General features: G+C 36.4%; 1 protein-coding gene across 1 annotated transcript in view; it reads right to left on the bottom strand.

Moving 5' to 3' along the window:
* Positions 1 to 11509, bottom strand: part of ttc6 (tetratricopeptide repeat domain 6) — a 42733-nt gene extending 31224 nt beyond the window's left edge. The window contains exons 1-10 of the mRNA XM_056476397.1: positions 11481 to 11509; positions 9318 to 9389; positions 7098 to 7274; positions 6769 to 6928; positions 5390 to 5494; positions 4757 to 4864; positions 3378 to 3467; positions 2744 to 3117; positions 895 to 1339; positions 546 to 675 (exon numbers count right to left, since the gene is read on the bottom strand). Of these exons, the coding sequence (XP_056332372.1) occupies positions 546 to 675; positions 895 to 1339; positions 2744 to 3117; positions 3378 to 3467; positions 4757 to 4864; positions 5390 to 5494; positions 6769 to 6928; positions 7098 to 7274; positions 9318 to 9389; positions 11481 to 11509 (1690 nt within the window). The remainder of the gene's footprint in view (positions 1 to 545; positions 676 to 894; positions 1340 to 2743; positions 3118 to 3377; positions 3468 to 4756; positions 4865 to 5389; positions 5495 to 6768; positions 6929 to 7097; positions 7275 to 9317; positions 9390 to 11480) is intronic.
* Positions 11510 to 15059: the final 3550 nt, after the last annotated feature.

Below are 15059 nucleotides of genomic sequence, written 5' to 3'. Positions count from 1 at the left end.
TGATTTGTCACTGCAACACATACCTTTGAGGAATAATTTATAAAAACTGATAATTCTCTCATTATTTACTCACCCTTCACTTGTCATAAACCTGTTTAAGTTCTTTCTTCTGTTGAACGCAAAAGAAGAATTTTTGAAGAAAGTAGCAAACCGGTAAACATTGTCTTATCTACCATAGTATTTGTTTTTTCTACTATAGATGTCAATGGTTACCGGTTTTCTGATGTCTTCTAAAAAATATCTGCTTTTGTGTTCATCATAAAGAAACCACTTGAGGGTTAGTAAATTGTGAATACATTTTCATTTTGGGTGAACTACCCCTTTTTAAATGGGCTGTGCAAACTTGATGGAGAGCCTGGCACTGTGAATATTGGACCAGGTTTATATTCATTTCAAAACAACCAGAACAACCTTATTTTAATATGTGCCTTTTAACTGTTTGGTTTTGTCAAGTACAGAGGTCAGAAATCATCCACAGGCACTGCATCAGTATCTTGTCTCCCTGCCATCTATTAATGAAAGCGGACACGTGTGCTTGTACACACCTGCATGCTTCTTGTTGTTTGTAACGATGACGTTTAGATCATCCAGAGCTCTATCGGGGTCGTTTCTCAGCAGGTAGATGCTGTGTCTGTGCCAGTAGGCATCCAGTAAATGGGGCTCCAGGGAGATGGCCTTTAAAAATAGAAAAACAACAGATCGATCATTAGTACATAATAAACTAAGCAGAAAATCAGGTCGCATCTGTAGAACGTTCTGCTCCTGTTTGGATAATGATTTCTGAAATGAGCTGTTTTATTATGAGTTAATGCTAAAAATAAATTACAAGTGATAACATTATTGATTCTTACCTTAGCATTCATTAAAAATAAAAGATAAGAAAATAAGTCTTACAGCACTGAGATCCTCAAGGGCCTGGTCGAGATAACCAAGTTTTATGTAAAGGGCTCCACGTCGACACAGGTCGAAGGCATTACGGTTTCCACATTCAGTCAATGTTTGGGTCAACTTGGCCACCTCCAGCTCCAAATCAGCTGTACTGAGACCTTCATCCAAAACCCTACACATATCCACATTGTAGTCTTCCTGTGGTAGCTGGTTCTCCTCCAGAGCAGCTGGGAGAGGGTCTGAACTATGGATACTTTCCAGTGGGGGGAAGACCTCATCGAACCAGGTGTCCCATTTGTTTCTGGCCCACTCTCGGTGTGGTGTCGTGTCTGGTATTTCACCATGATCCGCCAAAAAGCTCTCGAAATCTAGTAGCACTGGCAGACTGAGGTGTGAAAATTGCCCTTTGGATGTTTTGGGCTCCCTTGATAACTGAGACAGAGACTCGCTCCTTTTAGAGAATAAACAAAAAGAGAAACACATTATTAATGCAAGCCTCACAACAGAGCTAAAATAAGTTCAAAAAAAAATAATGCGCAAAACTCTGCAACTTTAGAATGTTTATGCAACACTCTTTTTAGAATAATGATGAGATACTAGATGCATTGCATCATTAAATGCTGTGAAAGTCTATTTTATGTAATTGGTTAACATCCAGCTTGTTTTGAAATACTAGTCTTTTTAAATAATGCTTTAAAGTAAAGATGCCCAAACTAGGGCCCGTGGGCCAAAACTGGCCCATGGTAACCTTTAATTTGGCCCACCATCCAAGAGACTGATAGGGATGGTTTCAAGATTGTCAATTCAGATTTAATGTAACCCTTTGGTTGTTTGTTTTATTGTTAAAAGTTAACTGAAATTAATGCTTCAATTAAATTGTATAAATTAATCCTATTTTCTTTAAATGTACATGCTGTCACACGACAATGCAGAGACTTTGGTGAGCAAATCACTCAGCATTTGTACTCAGCATTGAACTCCACTGTGTTATAAATGCGATTGTGTGTTTTATTGAAATAAGTCATCATTTAAAAAGTTAGTTAATACAATCTAAAGTAATGTTTTCTATTTATCAATTATCTATCAATGATATTTGGTTTTTGGCCCTTCATATTAAAAAAGCTTGGGCACTAAATACTAAAAAGCTTTAAAGGCTCTAATAATTTAATTAAAACTGATACATCTCATTTTTATGGAATATTGCAGAATTTTATATCAGTATACATCGTTATAAACTCTGTACACATCATTATGGGTTTTCTTTAATTAATGTGCCCTCATAATCTTTAAAGGGATAGTTCAACCAAGACTAAACATTCTATTATCATTTACTCATTCTTCACTGGTCAAAAACCCGTTTGACTTTGTTTTTTTCTGTACAAAAGAAGTTTTTTGCAAAACATTCGAGACATGTAACCACTGACTTCCATAGTATTTATTTTTTCTACTATGGCGCTCAGTGGCTACAGGTTTCTAACATTCTCATAAAGCAAAACTCATAAAGGTATGGAACCACTTGTGGGTGAGCAAATAGTGAGTAAAATTTCATTTTGGGATGAACTATCCCTTTAATCATAATAATTTCTCCCCCCTTGCAAATGACATCTTCTCTGTTCAATAGATTGAGGGCGGACAATCTTTCACTCGACCAGATGAGATGAGATCGACCAATAGTAATGAGTCGATGAGATCGACCAATAGTAAGCACTACAATATAATAAATTACCCAAGAATAAAAACAAGATTCATCCTTCCTAATTCCTCATTCAAAAAGCTGTTTCACAAGGAAAACAGAAGAAACGTCTTTTGTTTTACAGTATACCAAATTTATTGTGTCCATGTTAGTGTCACTAACCTTGTCAGTGTCCTTGGTGGCTCTTTTAGTTTTCTCAAAACATAGGCCATGTTAACAGAGCTAAGTGTTTTTACTTTTTTGGTGGCTCTGCTTTTGGAACAGGACACCCTTGCCCTGTCTTTGCCTTTGTGTGGGTTCTTCCTGTGGTTTGGGGTCTGGCTGGGCTGCTCTGATGATTTGGGCTCTATGTGAACCTCCTGGGGCTTTGCCTGTTTGGCGTTGGATGGGGAATCTCCAGCCAGAACTGCACAGATTGTGTTCTGCTGCCATCGCACATGCTCTGGCTCCTGGGAAAGGCTGGTGAAATCAGACTGCAGCCGAAGATGGGGCTCAAGATCTGGGGTTAAGTGCGGGGCAGAGTGAGGCCGTCTGGCCTGAAACCCCGAGGGGAGACAGGATATTACAAGAGGTGAAAGTCTGGTTGCACTGGTTTCTCTTACAGTAAAAAAGTTTTAGATTCTTTATGAAATATACACACAGAACAAAAAAGCTCAAAGCATAAAATGTGTAGTCATTTGCATGAGCGTAGAAACACTTCAGCTTTACATTACAAAAAAGACAAGGCTAACTAATGAAAAGCACAAGGGATTTATAAAATAATTCTACAACAACAAAACTGGAAAAGGTTTTCAACCTGTTTTGCTGAGATGATTCCAGAGGGAGTCAGTGAGGCTGCTCTTCTGAAGTCTGCCACAGAGTTACACTTAATAGGCAAGACATTTTCCTGGGGACAAGGCCATGTTTTTAGAGAATGTCCAACACAATCTTATTCAAAAACTCTCTTGAGAATTCACTGGAGTAAGTGACATGAATGCAAACTTCCAAACTCTTTCTCATCTTGTTTTCTTCATTCCACATAAATATGAGAATGACATTTCAGGCAGTGACAGTAGAGTTCTGCAGTGTGACATTTTAATCTACAGTATACTGCATCACAACCTCATTTAAATCAGTTTCTAGTTATAAAATATAAATAATTAAAAGCATGCTTACACAAGACAGCATAAATATTATGCCTGCCAAGACTGCACTGAATGTGTTCTTTATATCTATTCGTCAGATAATACTCGTCAGTGTCTCATGATCCTTAAGTATGATTGTCAATGTTGAAAATATGCTTATGATATTTGTGGAATCCACCGTACATTTTTGTCAAGGTTGTTTAATGAACAGAGCATTCAAAAGAGCAGCTTTCATTTGAATGTAGCCTTTCTATATAACATTATAAAGGTCTTTACTGTCACTTTGATCACTTTTACATCCTTGCTAAAACACTTACTAGTCTTTACTTTTATGTAGATACAGTTAAAGTCAGAATTATTAGCCCCCCTTTGATTTTTTTTTCTTTTAGAAATATTTCCCAAATGATGTTTAACAGAGCAAGGACATTTTTACCGTATGTCTGATAATACTTTTTCTTCTGGAGAAAGTCTTATTTGTTTTATTTCGGCTAGAATAAAAGCAGTTTTTAATTTTTAATGAACCATTTTAAGGTCAAAATTATTGGCCCCTTTAAGCAATTATTTTTTCAACTGTCTACAGAACAAACCATCGTTATACAATAACTTGCCTAATTACCGTAACCTGCCTAGTTAACCTAATTAACCTAGTTAAGCCTTTAAATGTCACTTTAAGCTGTATAGAAGTGTCTAGAAAAATATCTAGTAAGATATTATGTACTGTCATCATGGCAAAGATAAAATAAATCAGTTATTAGAAATGAGTAATTAAAACTATTATGTTTAGAAATGTGTTAAAAAAATCTGCTCTTCGTTAAACAGAAATTGGGGAAAAAATAAACAGGGGGGGCTAATAATTTAGGGGGGCTAATTCTGACAACTGTATGTGAAAACACCATATGTTAGTTTACATACTTAATATATTATACTTTTAAGTATAAAATTAGTTTGTAAAGGGTCAAATATACATTTATATATTTATACGTTGTTTAGTCATTTACATAAATGTTTGTTTCGTACACAACTTTATAAAAACCCGCTTAATGAATCAGACCTCAGAGGTATTCTTCTGTTCTGTGTTCATCGAAGGGTTAACTGAATCTTCCACCACATTCTGCAGCTCGTCCAACAGATTTTCTTTGCACATGTCTGACCGGGTTTTCTGAGGACACACAATTAAAAAAATATTAGACTGAAGAGCTAGCACGAAGACTTTATAGCAATGGAATTCACTTAAGTTACACTAATATTTTTTCAATTTGCAGGAAACATGAAGAATTTAATATTCCCAGCATGAGCCATCTCAAAGCAAATACATTTAAATAATATTCATAGCTGTAATCATGTGAATTGTAAGCATTAATATGCAAGTCAAGTGCACCTTGAAAACAATTTTTTTACTCTTGACGAGATCGTCCTCAAGTGCTTCACCCCATTTCTCTTGTATTATATGCTTACAAGATAATTGCTTTCAAATTAGGATAATAACAGTGAGGAAGCTTGTTTTATTGTTAGTATAGAGACAAAGAGCTGCTCTGTGCTCTTTCTGAGTGCAAAAGTCTCCATTGTAAACGCCTGCAGCTGTCGTGGAAGTCATTGAGAGATTTCTGCAGAAAAAAGGTGCTTTTTTCAGTCTCTGCACCGTTAGAAAGCAGCACAGGTACATCTCTTAATGGTGTCGCTGTACCTGGTATTTGGAGAAAAGTGTATCTTTCATAACAGAGGGGGCGCAGATGAATTTTGGAGGAGCAGGGTTCCAGAACATTCTGAGCTCACTGGGACACAGCATTGCCTATGAGGAATAAAATACAGTTACAGAATGTTGGAAGACGCTTTTTTTTATTTTAATCAAATAAAACAAATAATAATATTGAAGAATCTAACTAAGGATCTGAGAATCCTTGTAGCAAACTTATGTGTGTGTTGTTTCAAGAAAGCAACCATTTATTTGTGTTGTGTTTTATTTTCACTTGTTTTTATTCATTTATTCTTCATTTAATTATTTTATTTAATCATATAATCATTAGTCATTTATATAACTATCATTATATCATTTTATTGATCATTAGTTAATGATTTGAATATTAATATTATTTGTCATTTGATTATGCTTCTATATTTTATTATTACTATTTTCATATAATTATTGCTTCATTATTATTTAAATTTTTCCATATTGCTATAATCTTATGACAGTGTGGATTCAAGCGACACTTGTTTTCATGAGTAAGAGATAAGAGAATGTCTCCATTTCAAGGTCTGTATTGTCTCTGGACACTTATGAAGCAGTAATTTTCCATTGCTGTTGCTTGTGGTATAATAACACTTGTTGGATTCATCCTGGTCAGACGAAGTCTAAGCATTAAATCATACGCAACTAAGATTATTCAATAAACTCTGCTTTTTCTTTATCATCATGACTTCGTGTCCTGCTTATGCTCCTCTCTGGCTTTCTCAGTCAGCTCTTATATTGATAGGAGATTGTTAATTCTATTGAATACTGTTAACAAGTTTGGATATTGTAAACTCTGTTGACTTCTTGTCCAGATACCTGGAGAAACTGACATTTTCTGACAAGATCTGGCGTCCGGAGCTGGATCGTATTTATCTGGAGTGGAGATGGTGATCTAACAATATGATCTTAATGTGAAAGTTATGCAACAGTCCAAATTTAACAACTCGCCCCAATTTAGAGCTTAAACATAAGAAATATAAAATAATTATTCATCTGTAAATTCAATATTTAATAAGAATTTAGTGATAGAATATTACCAGGTCACTTTATTTTATTAGGTACATAAAACATAAAAAGTGTATTATAGATTCATATATAAGCTGTTCAATGTCCGCTTTAACTAAACATCAATAACAAATCTGATTATGCATTAAAAAGCATAATTATCACATCATAAATAACAACCTCTGACAAGTAAAACAGTTTTACGTGTTCATCCTTAAACTCAGAGCTCTGTTTTTAATTCAACAAATCAAGCTGTCAATGTCACACATTAGTCACTTTGATAAAAGTCACTGACGGTGAGTCATAAAACAAAACATCTTTCTTACAGCACGTCCACACATCATAATCCTCGGTCTCTCCACGTAATATTCTGCTATTCTCTGCCAGTCCTCCAGAGTATCTGACGTCTGTTGAGGCATGTGTGAAACACAGTCAGTCTGTGCTGAAACCTCAGTTGATTGAATGGAAACACCTTCAGATACCAGCCTACAATGAGTAATACGGCAATAATTATGTGCATTGAATCTGGAATCAGATGATAAGTCATCGTGTCACATTAGAATACAAACAGGTGGAGAATTAGAACATAAATGGTGACCTGAATTCATAATAAATGAGGTTTTTAGGATTGAATAGACATACTAAGATTTTATACCTCTGTATGGGTGATTGAGAAATATGTCCATGTGCTGTCCTCTGCTGGTTAAATTGAGTTGTTGCGGTGATCAGGTTTTGAGTGTGGCAGATTCGAGAAGCAAGTTGTAGTTCCACAGGCACAACTTGACTGGCGGGAGTGGTGCACAAATGGTGGATGGTTTTATATCCTTTTGAACTGTGGATGGAGCAGACAGTTAGAGGGGATAATTATTAATTTTGGTCAAAATACACCCCCCCCCCCTCAAAAAAATGCTATATTATTTTAACAATTGTCCATTTTTACAGTGGCTCAGTGGTTAGCACTGTCTCAGCTTGGCCAGCTGGTATTTCTGTGTGGAGTTTGCATGTTCTCCCAGTGTTGGCCTGGGATTCCTCCGGGTGCTCCGGTTTCCCCCACAGTCCAAAGACATGCAGTATAGGTGAACTAAATTGGCCGTAGTGTATGTGTTTGAATAAGTGTGTATGAATGTTTTCCAGTATTGGGTTGCAGCTAGAAGGGCATTCAATGTGTAAAACATATGCTGGATAAGTTGACGGTTCATTCCGCTGTGGAAAAGCCGAAGCAAAATAAATAAATAAATGAAATTGTCCGTAGTGTATGTGTGTGAAAAAGTGTGTATGAATGTTTCGCAGCACTGGGTTGTGGCTAGAAGGGCATTAACTGTGTAAAACATGCTGGAAAAGTTGATATAAGCTTCCTCCGGGTGCAGCAGTTTCCTCCACAGTCCAAACACATTTTTGGGTAAACAAAATTGGCCCTAAAAATTGGGTAACCAAAATTGTCTGTGGTGTATGTATGTGTGTTTACATGAGAGTATTTTTTAATTTAAAAAAAACAGTCTTGATTAGCATAACTGGCTTCTTCTAAAAGCAGTTAAATATTTGAACAATTCCAAATGGCTTACAAAGACAAAATTGATGCAAAGCATGATTTTCTTACTGACTTTTTTATCTTGTCATTTCAGTACAAATATCTAAATATTCTTAAATGAAGTACTACTTTCACTAAGTTCATGCTTGAAACAAGTAAAAAAAAATCCTGCTTTCCCTTTTAATTGTGTTTACTTTTTCAGACGCCACATGGATATTTCCTATATTTGTACTGAAAAACAAGACAAAAATACTATGCAAGACAATATTTTTTTGTAATTTGATATTTTATTATCTATTTGTAACCTCTATTTGTATTTGGGACTTGTGGAGCTGCACACGGGTTTGCTCTTCAGCGTTTGAACTTTCAGCAGTGAAAATTAAACCACACTGAACTGAACTTTGAAAACTTGACTGATTCAATTCAGTTCAGTTCACCTTTATTTGTATAGCGCTTTTACAAAGTAAATTGTGTCAAAGCAGCTTACCATTGAAGCTCTAGTAAATTGAAACTGTGTCAGTCCAGTTTTCAGAGTTCAAGTTCAGTTTAGTTCAGTTCAGTGTGGTTTAACTCTCACTGCTGAAAGTCCAAACACTAAAGAGCAAATCCATCGATTCGCAGCTCCATGAGTCCTAAACAAGCCAGTGGTGACAGTGGCAAGGTACAAACTTCACCAACACAGTTTCAATTTACTAGAACTTTTATGTTAAGCTGCTTTGACACAATCTACACTATAAAAGCGGTATAGAAATGAAGATGAATTGAATTAATCTGAATGATTTTAAAATATTTATTTATTTTTTATTCATTTGCTATTATGGTTTCTGTATCAAAAATGAATAAATTAGAAGCATTTCCATAAGCTGTCTGAGATTTTGGACACCATTGGATGTACCAAATGATCCTGGCATGCTTGTGTACCTGAAAGCTTGATATTTGTGTTCCATGACCTAACATAAATAAAAAGATTTTCGCTAGTAAAATAATTATGTGTTAAAATATGATATTAGGGCCTCACAGGGACATTTCCTTGACCTTAAACATATGATAAATCATTCTGGGTGTCAACTGAATGCGATACAGGCCCTATGTTCTGCCATGAAAAGATGACGAGTCAGTCTATTTGCACAGATCGTCTCTGCCATAACTTCACACCACTGTTTGAACTGCAGACAGCGGGAGAAAACGACCTCAGAACTGACTTTGTGTGTGGGCCCTTTGTGTTCCTCATACTGCAGACAGGCAGAAGAGGCCCTCCGCCACCCACATCCCCACGGCTCCACTGACAGCACCAATTTATTGCGTACGTTTCGTTCACTCTAGCCTGTGACAAGCCAGATTTATCACCTCACTCTGGCATGGTTAAGCCTCGACGAGAAAACCTGGAAGGTCACACCAAAGTCACTGGCACAGCCTTCACTGAAGAAGAAGAAGAAAAAAAAAGAAGCATTCCTGAACCGTAAAGAGGAACCTTCAACCTGTCCCGCTATCCATCTGCCCCGTAGGCAGGCGGCGTTCATATAAACCCTCTCAACCGCATCCAACAGGAACCTTTCAGTGACCCTAGTGACTGGAAAAAGGCAGTAATTAAAAGGCTCTGAGGGAGTGGCGCAGGTCCAGCCGCGCAGGTAGTAAATCTTGTGTTATCAGCTCTCAGGTGAGTGCCGGAGAGGTCGGGAGGAGGGATGCGTGGGTGCGCTGGCTCCAGACAGACCCGCTGCTTGCGCAGATGAGTGCTGTAAGTGACAGGCAATTACTCGCCGTGTTACTGCTCCCTAAATAGGGCTTGATGACAGCTTTGGACGCTCTTTCTCAGGTAGCGTGAAACTAGATGATCATTTTAGTCCTGGCCCACCCTCTGCGCTCTTCCGCTAGAGATGCATTGAGAGATTGACATGCTGATTGTAAGTGGAACATGCCAATAAATCAACACGCAGATTAGTGAACTTCAGTGTCATTATACATAAAATGAATTATACGGCAGGCTCAAAAGTATTTGGACACTGTCTCGCTTGGAAATGTCTGAATATTGTTTTGTTAGGTCATGTCAAGTAGCAAACCCAACATCTGTTTCAGTCAAAGAATAACTTGTGAGAAGTCTTGCTTGTGGTTAAAAAAAAATAAATGAAATTATATTACTCAAGAAATGCAATAAAAGGCCACTTAAGAGAGTGCACCCTTTCTTATCACACTCATGTAAACTAAAAAATATTTTCCATTACAATTATACAACATCATTCTAGTTTTATGGTTTTCATTACAGATTCAGACGTTTTTAAGCACAATCTCACGGCAATTTGTAACTTTTTGATTTATTGGCTAATTCGTATCAATTTGTACGATCTAATTCACACAATTTAGTGTGATTTGCTCATCACCCAATGACAGTTGGGTTTAGAGGTGGGGTTAGGTGCCACACCTTTTTAAAATCCCTAAATACACAAACTATGTAGCCAGAGGTACATATGGCTGCATTTCCTCTTTAAAACGAATGCTATGTGGCGGTATGACGCAGTTTCTTTTTGCGCTTACCAGCTGACCGCTTACCTCCGTGTGGACGGCTTTTACGCTTTTACCAGTTTGCCCAGTGGTAAATCTGAAAATGTGGTAAAAATCCGGCTGCCGCGAGGGCTTTTCTTTTTCTGGGTTGCTTTTGAAAACTTTGTTGGTAGGGTTTAGGGAAGTGGGTGAGCGCATGAATCTGTGCTTTTAAAAATACTATCGCTTGGGTTTAGGGAAGAAGGAGGGTCAGTAGGTCAGTCAACAATGGGTTCTTGTGGATTTACACGTGAACAGCAGGCACGAATGGCACTCACGAGATAAATTTGAAATCTCAAAAAACACACAGCGGACTCTGGTGTATTTGCGAAAAGAAAAACTGCAAAAAAATAAATAAAAAAAATGTAGGTCCTGGGACGTATTTGCCGCTCTCCAGAAATGTATATGGGGTACATTTTCAGAATGAGCCTGGGTTGTCTTTTCAACAAGTACTTAGACACTTTGTGGATGTAAAATGTTATATGACCATAGTTCATACAGTAGTTCATGTCAACTGTGTCGAAATGGCAAAAACTGATCAAAAAAATTTTTTTTTAATTTAAGGAGAGAATTACTTAGCTATTTTCGTTATTTAATTCAACTAAATGCATACAATTTAACTACAGCTTTAGTGTGTAAATTCATTTTGGAGCCATAGCACAAAATACTATATAACTTTTATACTCCTTTTTAGGTGTCCAGGTTGCCAGCAGCGAAAGGCCTTGAATGGTTTTTCTTTCTGCTCTTTGAACTGCAGTCAAGCTACATCCACGGGCCATTATTATATCTTCATGGGTTACCTATAAAAATATGAAAAGCCTTGTAAATATAGTTTCTAATAAAAAGCATTGAGGGAACATTATGTCATCCATTCTAATGCATAAAGAATATAAAGTTATTTGATTGCACACCTTTCATCTAGAAAACCACATGTTAAATGTTGAGCAATCAAATAACTTTTATAGAGGTTACCTGCGATAAAAGATCGAGTCCTCCGTCATCACAGACAAACTCAGAATCCTTTTCTGACTCAGTCATTTTGTATAGACCGGACGGCACAGGTGGACGGCACATTGCTGTTGGGGTATGTGGTAACGAGGTGTCCTTTTGACTTGGGCCCTGAAGGAAAATTCACATGAACATTCTGGCTAAGAGGTTTTCATTCCGAGCCTATGACGTGTACAGTATGTACAAACAGGAAAAGCAACAAATTTCCCCAATGCAATGAATCTTCATACAACATATTTTTATAGTGCTTAAAAAGCACATAAACGTATTGTTCCTCTGTTCCCTCTGGGGTTTTTGAAACTGACATTTCCCCTTAGAAATATTTACTGTTACCTTAAATTTGTTATCTTTTATTGAAGTGACTTAGATGAAAGATTTATGCTGTTACATCATACTTAAGCAGTTTGTGTATTATTTCACAGTATATCTCTTTAAATATATATATATATATATATATATATATATATATATATATATATATATATATATATATATATATATATATATATATATATATAACTGCATATGTAGTTGACAAAGAAGTGTTTGGACACTAGTTTCGACACATACTTACTAAATAATAAATAACTGCATCAGAAAGTATCAGATCAACTATCAAATCAGGCACCAAAAAATAACTATAAAATATATGGATATTTATATTCTAATATTTTTTGGCAAAAAAAAGAAAAAGAAAAGAAAAATCTGTTTTTTGTGTGTATTATTGGCTGTTACTAAAAATATTCCTGCCCAACTTAAGCTGATTTTGTGGTCCATGGTAACATATATTAAAAAATGAAATTATAGACAATCATACATAACACCTTTTACCTGTGGAAAAGGAGAATTAACATCTACTAATAACAGTAATATTTTATTTTATAACAATTTTTATTATATTATGCATTTAAATAAAATAAAACAATTATTAAAATATAATGATAAAATAATAAGCAGGCAACTGCCTCATCAGAGCCGCATCTGCCTAAATTCCCTTAATTAATGTAATAAAAATGAAATAATAAACATAAACAACTAATCTCATCACCAAACTCTGAGCTTCAGGTGTATCCAACTTCACTTATTCATTCTTTTTCTTTTTTAGCTTAGTCCCTTTATTAATCCAGGGTCGCCACAGCAGAATGTACAGCTAACTTATCTAGCATATGTTTTACGCAGCGGATGCCCTTCCAGCTCCAACCCAGTACTGGGAAACACCCATACACTCATTCACACACATACACTATGGACAATTTAGCTTACCCAATTCACGTATACTGCATGTCTTTGGACTGTGGGGGAAACCCACGCCAAAACGAGGAGAACATGCAAACTCCACACAGAAATGCCAACTGACCCAGACAGGGCTTGAACCAGCGACCTTCGTGCTGTGAGTACCCACTGCACCACCATGATGCCTCTACGTAAATAAAATAACATTAAAAATAATAAAAAATAAGAGTTGCGCAAATTAAAATAATTACAAATGAAATACTAATTAATGAATTACCAAATAAAAACCCTATCTCATCATTACAGTTGCCGCTGTGTTTAAATTACTTTTAAATAAAATACAATTAAATATTTATTAAATAATTAGAACAGCTAATCTCATCACAGGTGCTCCAGTGGTGCCCAACTTCTTTATGTGCAATAATCAAATCAACAAACTGTTTCTTAATTAAAATAAAATAAACAAAATCAAAAAGCTTACCTCACAATAAGAGTTACAGCTTCATTTAAATTCCCTTTCAGTTGAAGTCAGAATTATTATCCCCCCTTTGAATTTTTTTTCTTTTTTAAATGTTTCCCAAACTATGTTTAACAGAGCAAGGAAATTTTCACAGTAAGTCTGATTTGTTTTATTTCGGCTAGAATAAAAGCAGTTTTACATTTTTTAAAAACCATTTTAAGGTCGAAATTATTAGCCCCTTTAAGCTATTTTTTTCGATAGTCTACAGAACAAACCATTATTATACAATAACTTGCCTAATTACCCTAACCTGCCTAGTTAACATAATTAACCTAGTTAAGCCTTTAAATGTCACTTTAAGCTGTATAGAAGTGTCTTGAAAAATATCTAGTAAGATATTATTTACTGTCGTGATGGCAAAGATAAAATAAGTCAGTTATTAGAAATGAGTTTCTAAAACTATTATGTTTAGAAAAATCTTCTCCCATTAAACAGAAACTGGAGAAAAAATTAAACTGGTGGCCTTGTCTTATTTTTACCTCATCATCAGAGCTGCAGCTGTGCCCAACCTCTATTTCCCAAGAATTTACAGAGGCCTGGGTAGGATAAGTGGCACCAAAGTTGCCACCCTCTTCATGCCCACTTTGCGTCACTAATGTATCTGCCAACCTTTCCTTTGGTGCCCTCTGCTGGTCACACTCATCTGGTTGCTTCAGTCCAGCAATAAGAGTGGCTTCCTCCAGGAGCTCAGAGGAGGATTTGACACGTTGGGCCCTGCTGTTCTGGGAAAGAGATTGATGCTTATGAGGCTCCCAGCATATTTCAGTCCTCAGGCCATTCTGTGTTGAATTCACAGGATCTGACGTCTCACTGACATTGGAGTTCAGTTGGTTTTGTCCTTTAAAGAAAGTGCACTGGTCAGTGCTGGGGGTTTTTGTCTCACCTGAGACCTGCTGAGCGAGTGTGCGAAGTTTGTAAGATCCCCCTGCTGATAAGGGCCACTCTGTTCTGGGCTTAGCAGGAGGTTGCGGCCTTTGGGACAAGGATACTGCTTTGGTGGTCCCTGCAAGAGAGGCTATCACAGGCTTTCTGACAATCCCATCGCTGGCTTTAGGTTTTGGAAGAGCCATTGTGTTCAGTGATTTGTCTATGGAGGAAATGTTTGGGCTTGTGCTCTGACCCCGGCTCATTTGGTAGGTCTTTGTTGAAACATGGATTTAGGGGCAGTTTGCAGAGGAGAGGAAAGTGAAAGTCTATTTGAGACTCAACACAGCTGGGTTTTGTCAGGATGCCAGGTAAATATGTGATGACAGGGCTCACCTGGCCAAGGTGTTCTGACTGGATTCACAGAGGTGATTCATATGATTGATATCCTGGGAATCATTTTGGAATGATTAGCAACTACGTTTAGGAAACAAACTGAAGTGAATCATATGGTTAAAAAACAAAGCTGGCAACCCAGCAAACAATTTTATGTTTAATAGACGTCTAATAGACATCTAAACGTAGACAACTTGGCAAAATAAGTAAAAATAAGAATAGCCCAAAACTAGACTAGTCGTCAAATAGACAGATTAGACAGACTTTATATGTGTAGTCATTCATTTCTGTTTATTTGATAACTAGGCTAGTTTTGGCCTATCCTTAGACGTCTATTAGATTTTCACTGACAGCCCAAATATAGAATTGTTTTAGCCAAGACAACTATGTTTAGACGCATCTTTTAGCCATTTTTTTTTTTACAAAAAAGCTTGCTGGGAAGAGAAGCTTTTGCCTTAGTTCGTAAAATAAAACAGATTCTGATTCAAAATTTGAGTTAATAATAATTTTCATTGTTTTGCAACAGGTTT

The sequence above is a fragment of the Danio aesculapii genome, chromosome 17, assembly GCF_903798145.1.
Source record: "Danio aesculapii chromosome 17, fDanAes4.1, whole genome shotgun sequence".
In the NCBI taxonomy this organism is placed as follows: Eukaryota; Metazoa; Chordata; class Actinopteri; order Cypriniformes; family Danionidae; genus Danio; species Danio aesculapii.
Note: the sequence above shows the minus strand (reverse complement) of the source record. Positions and strands in the feature narration are given on the sequence as shown.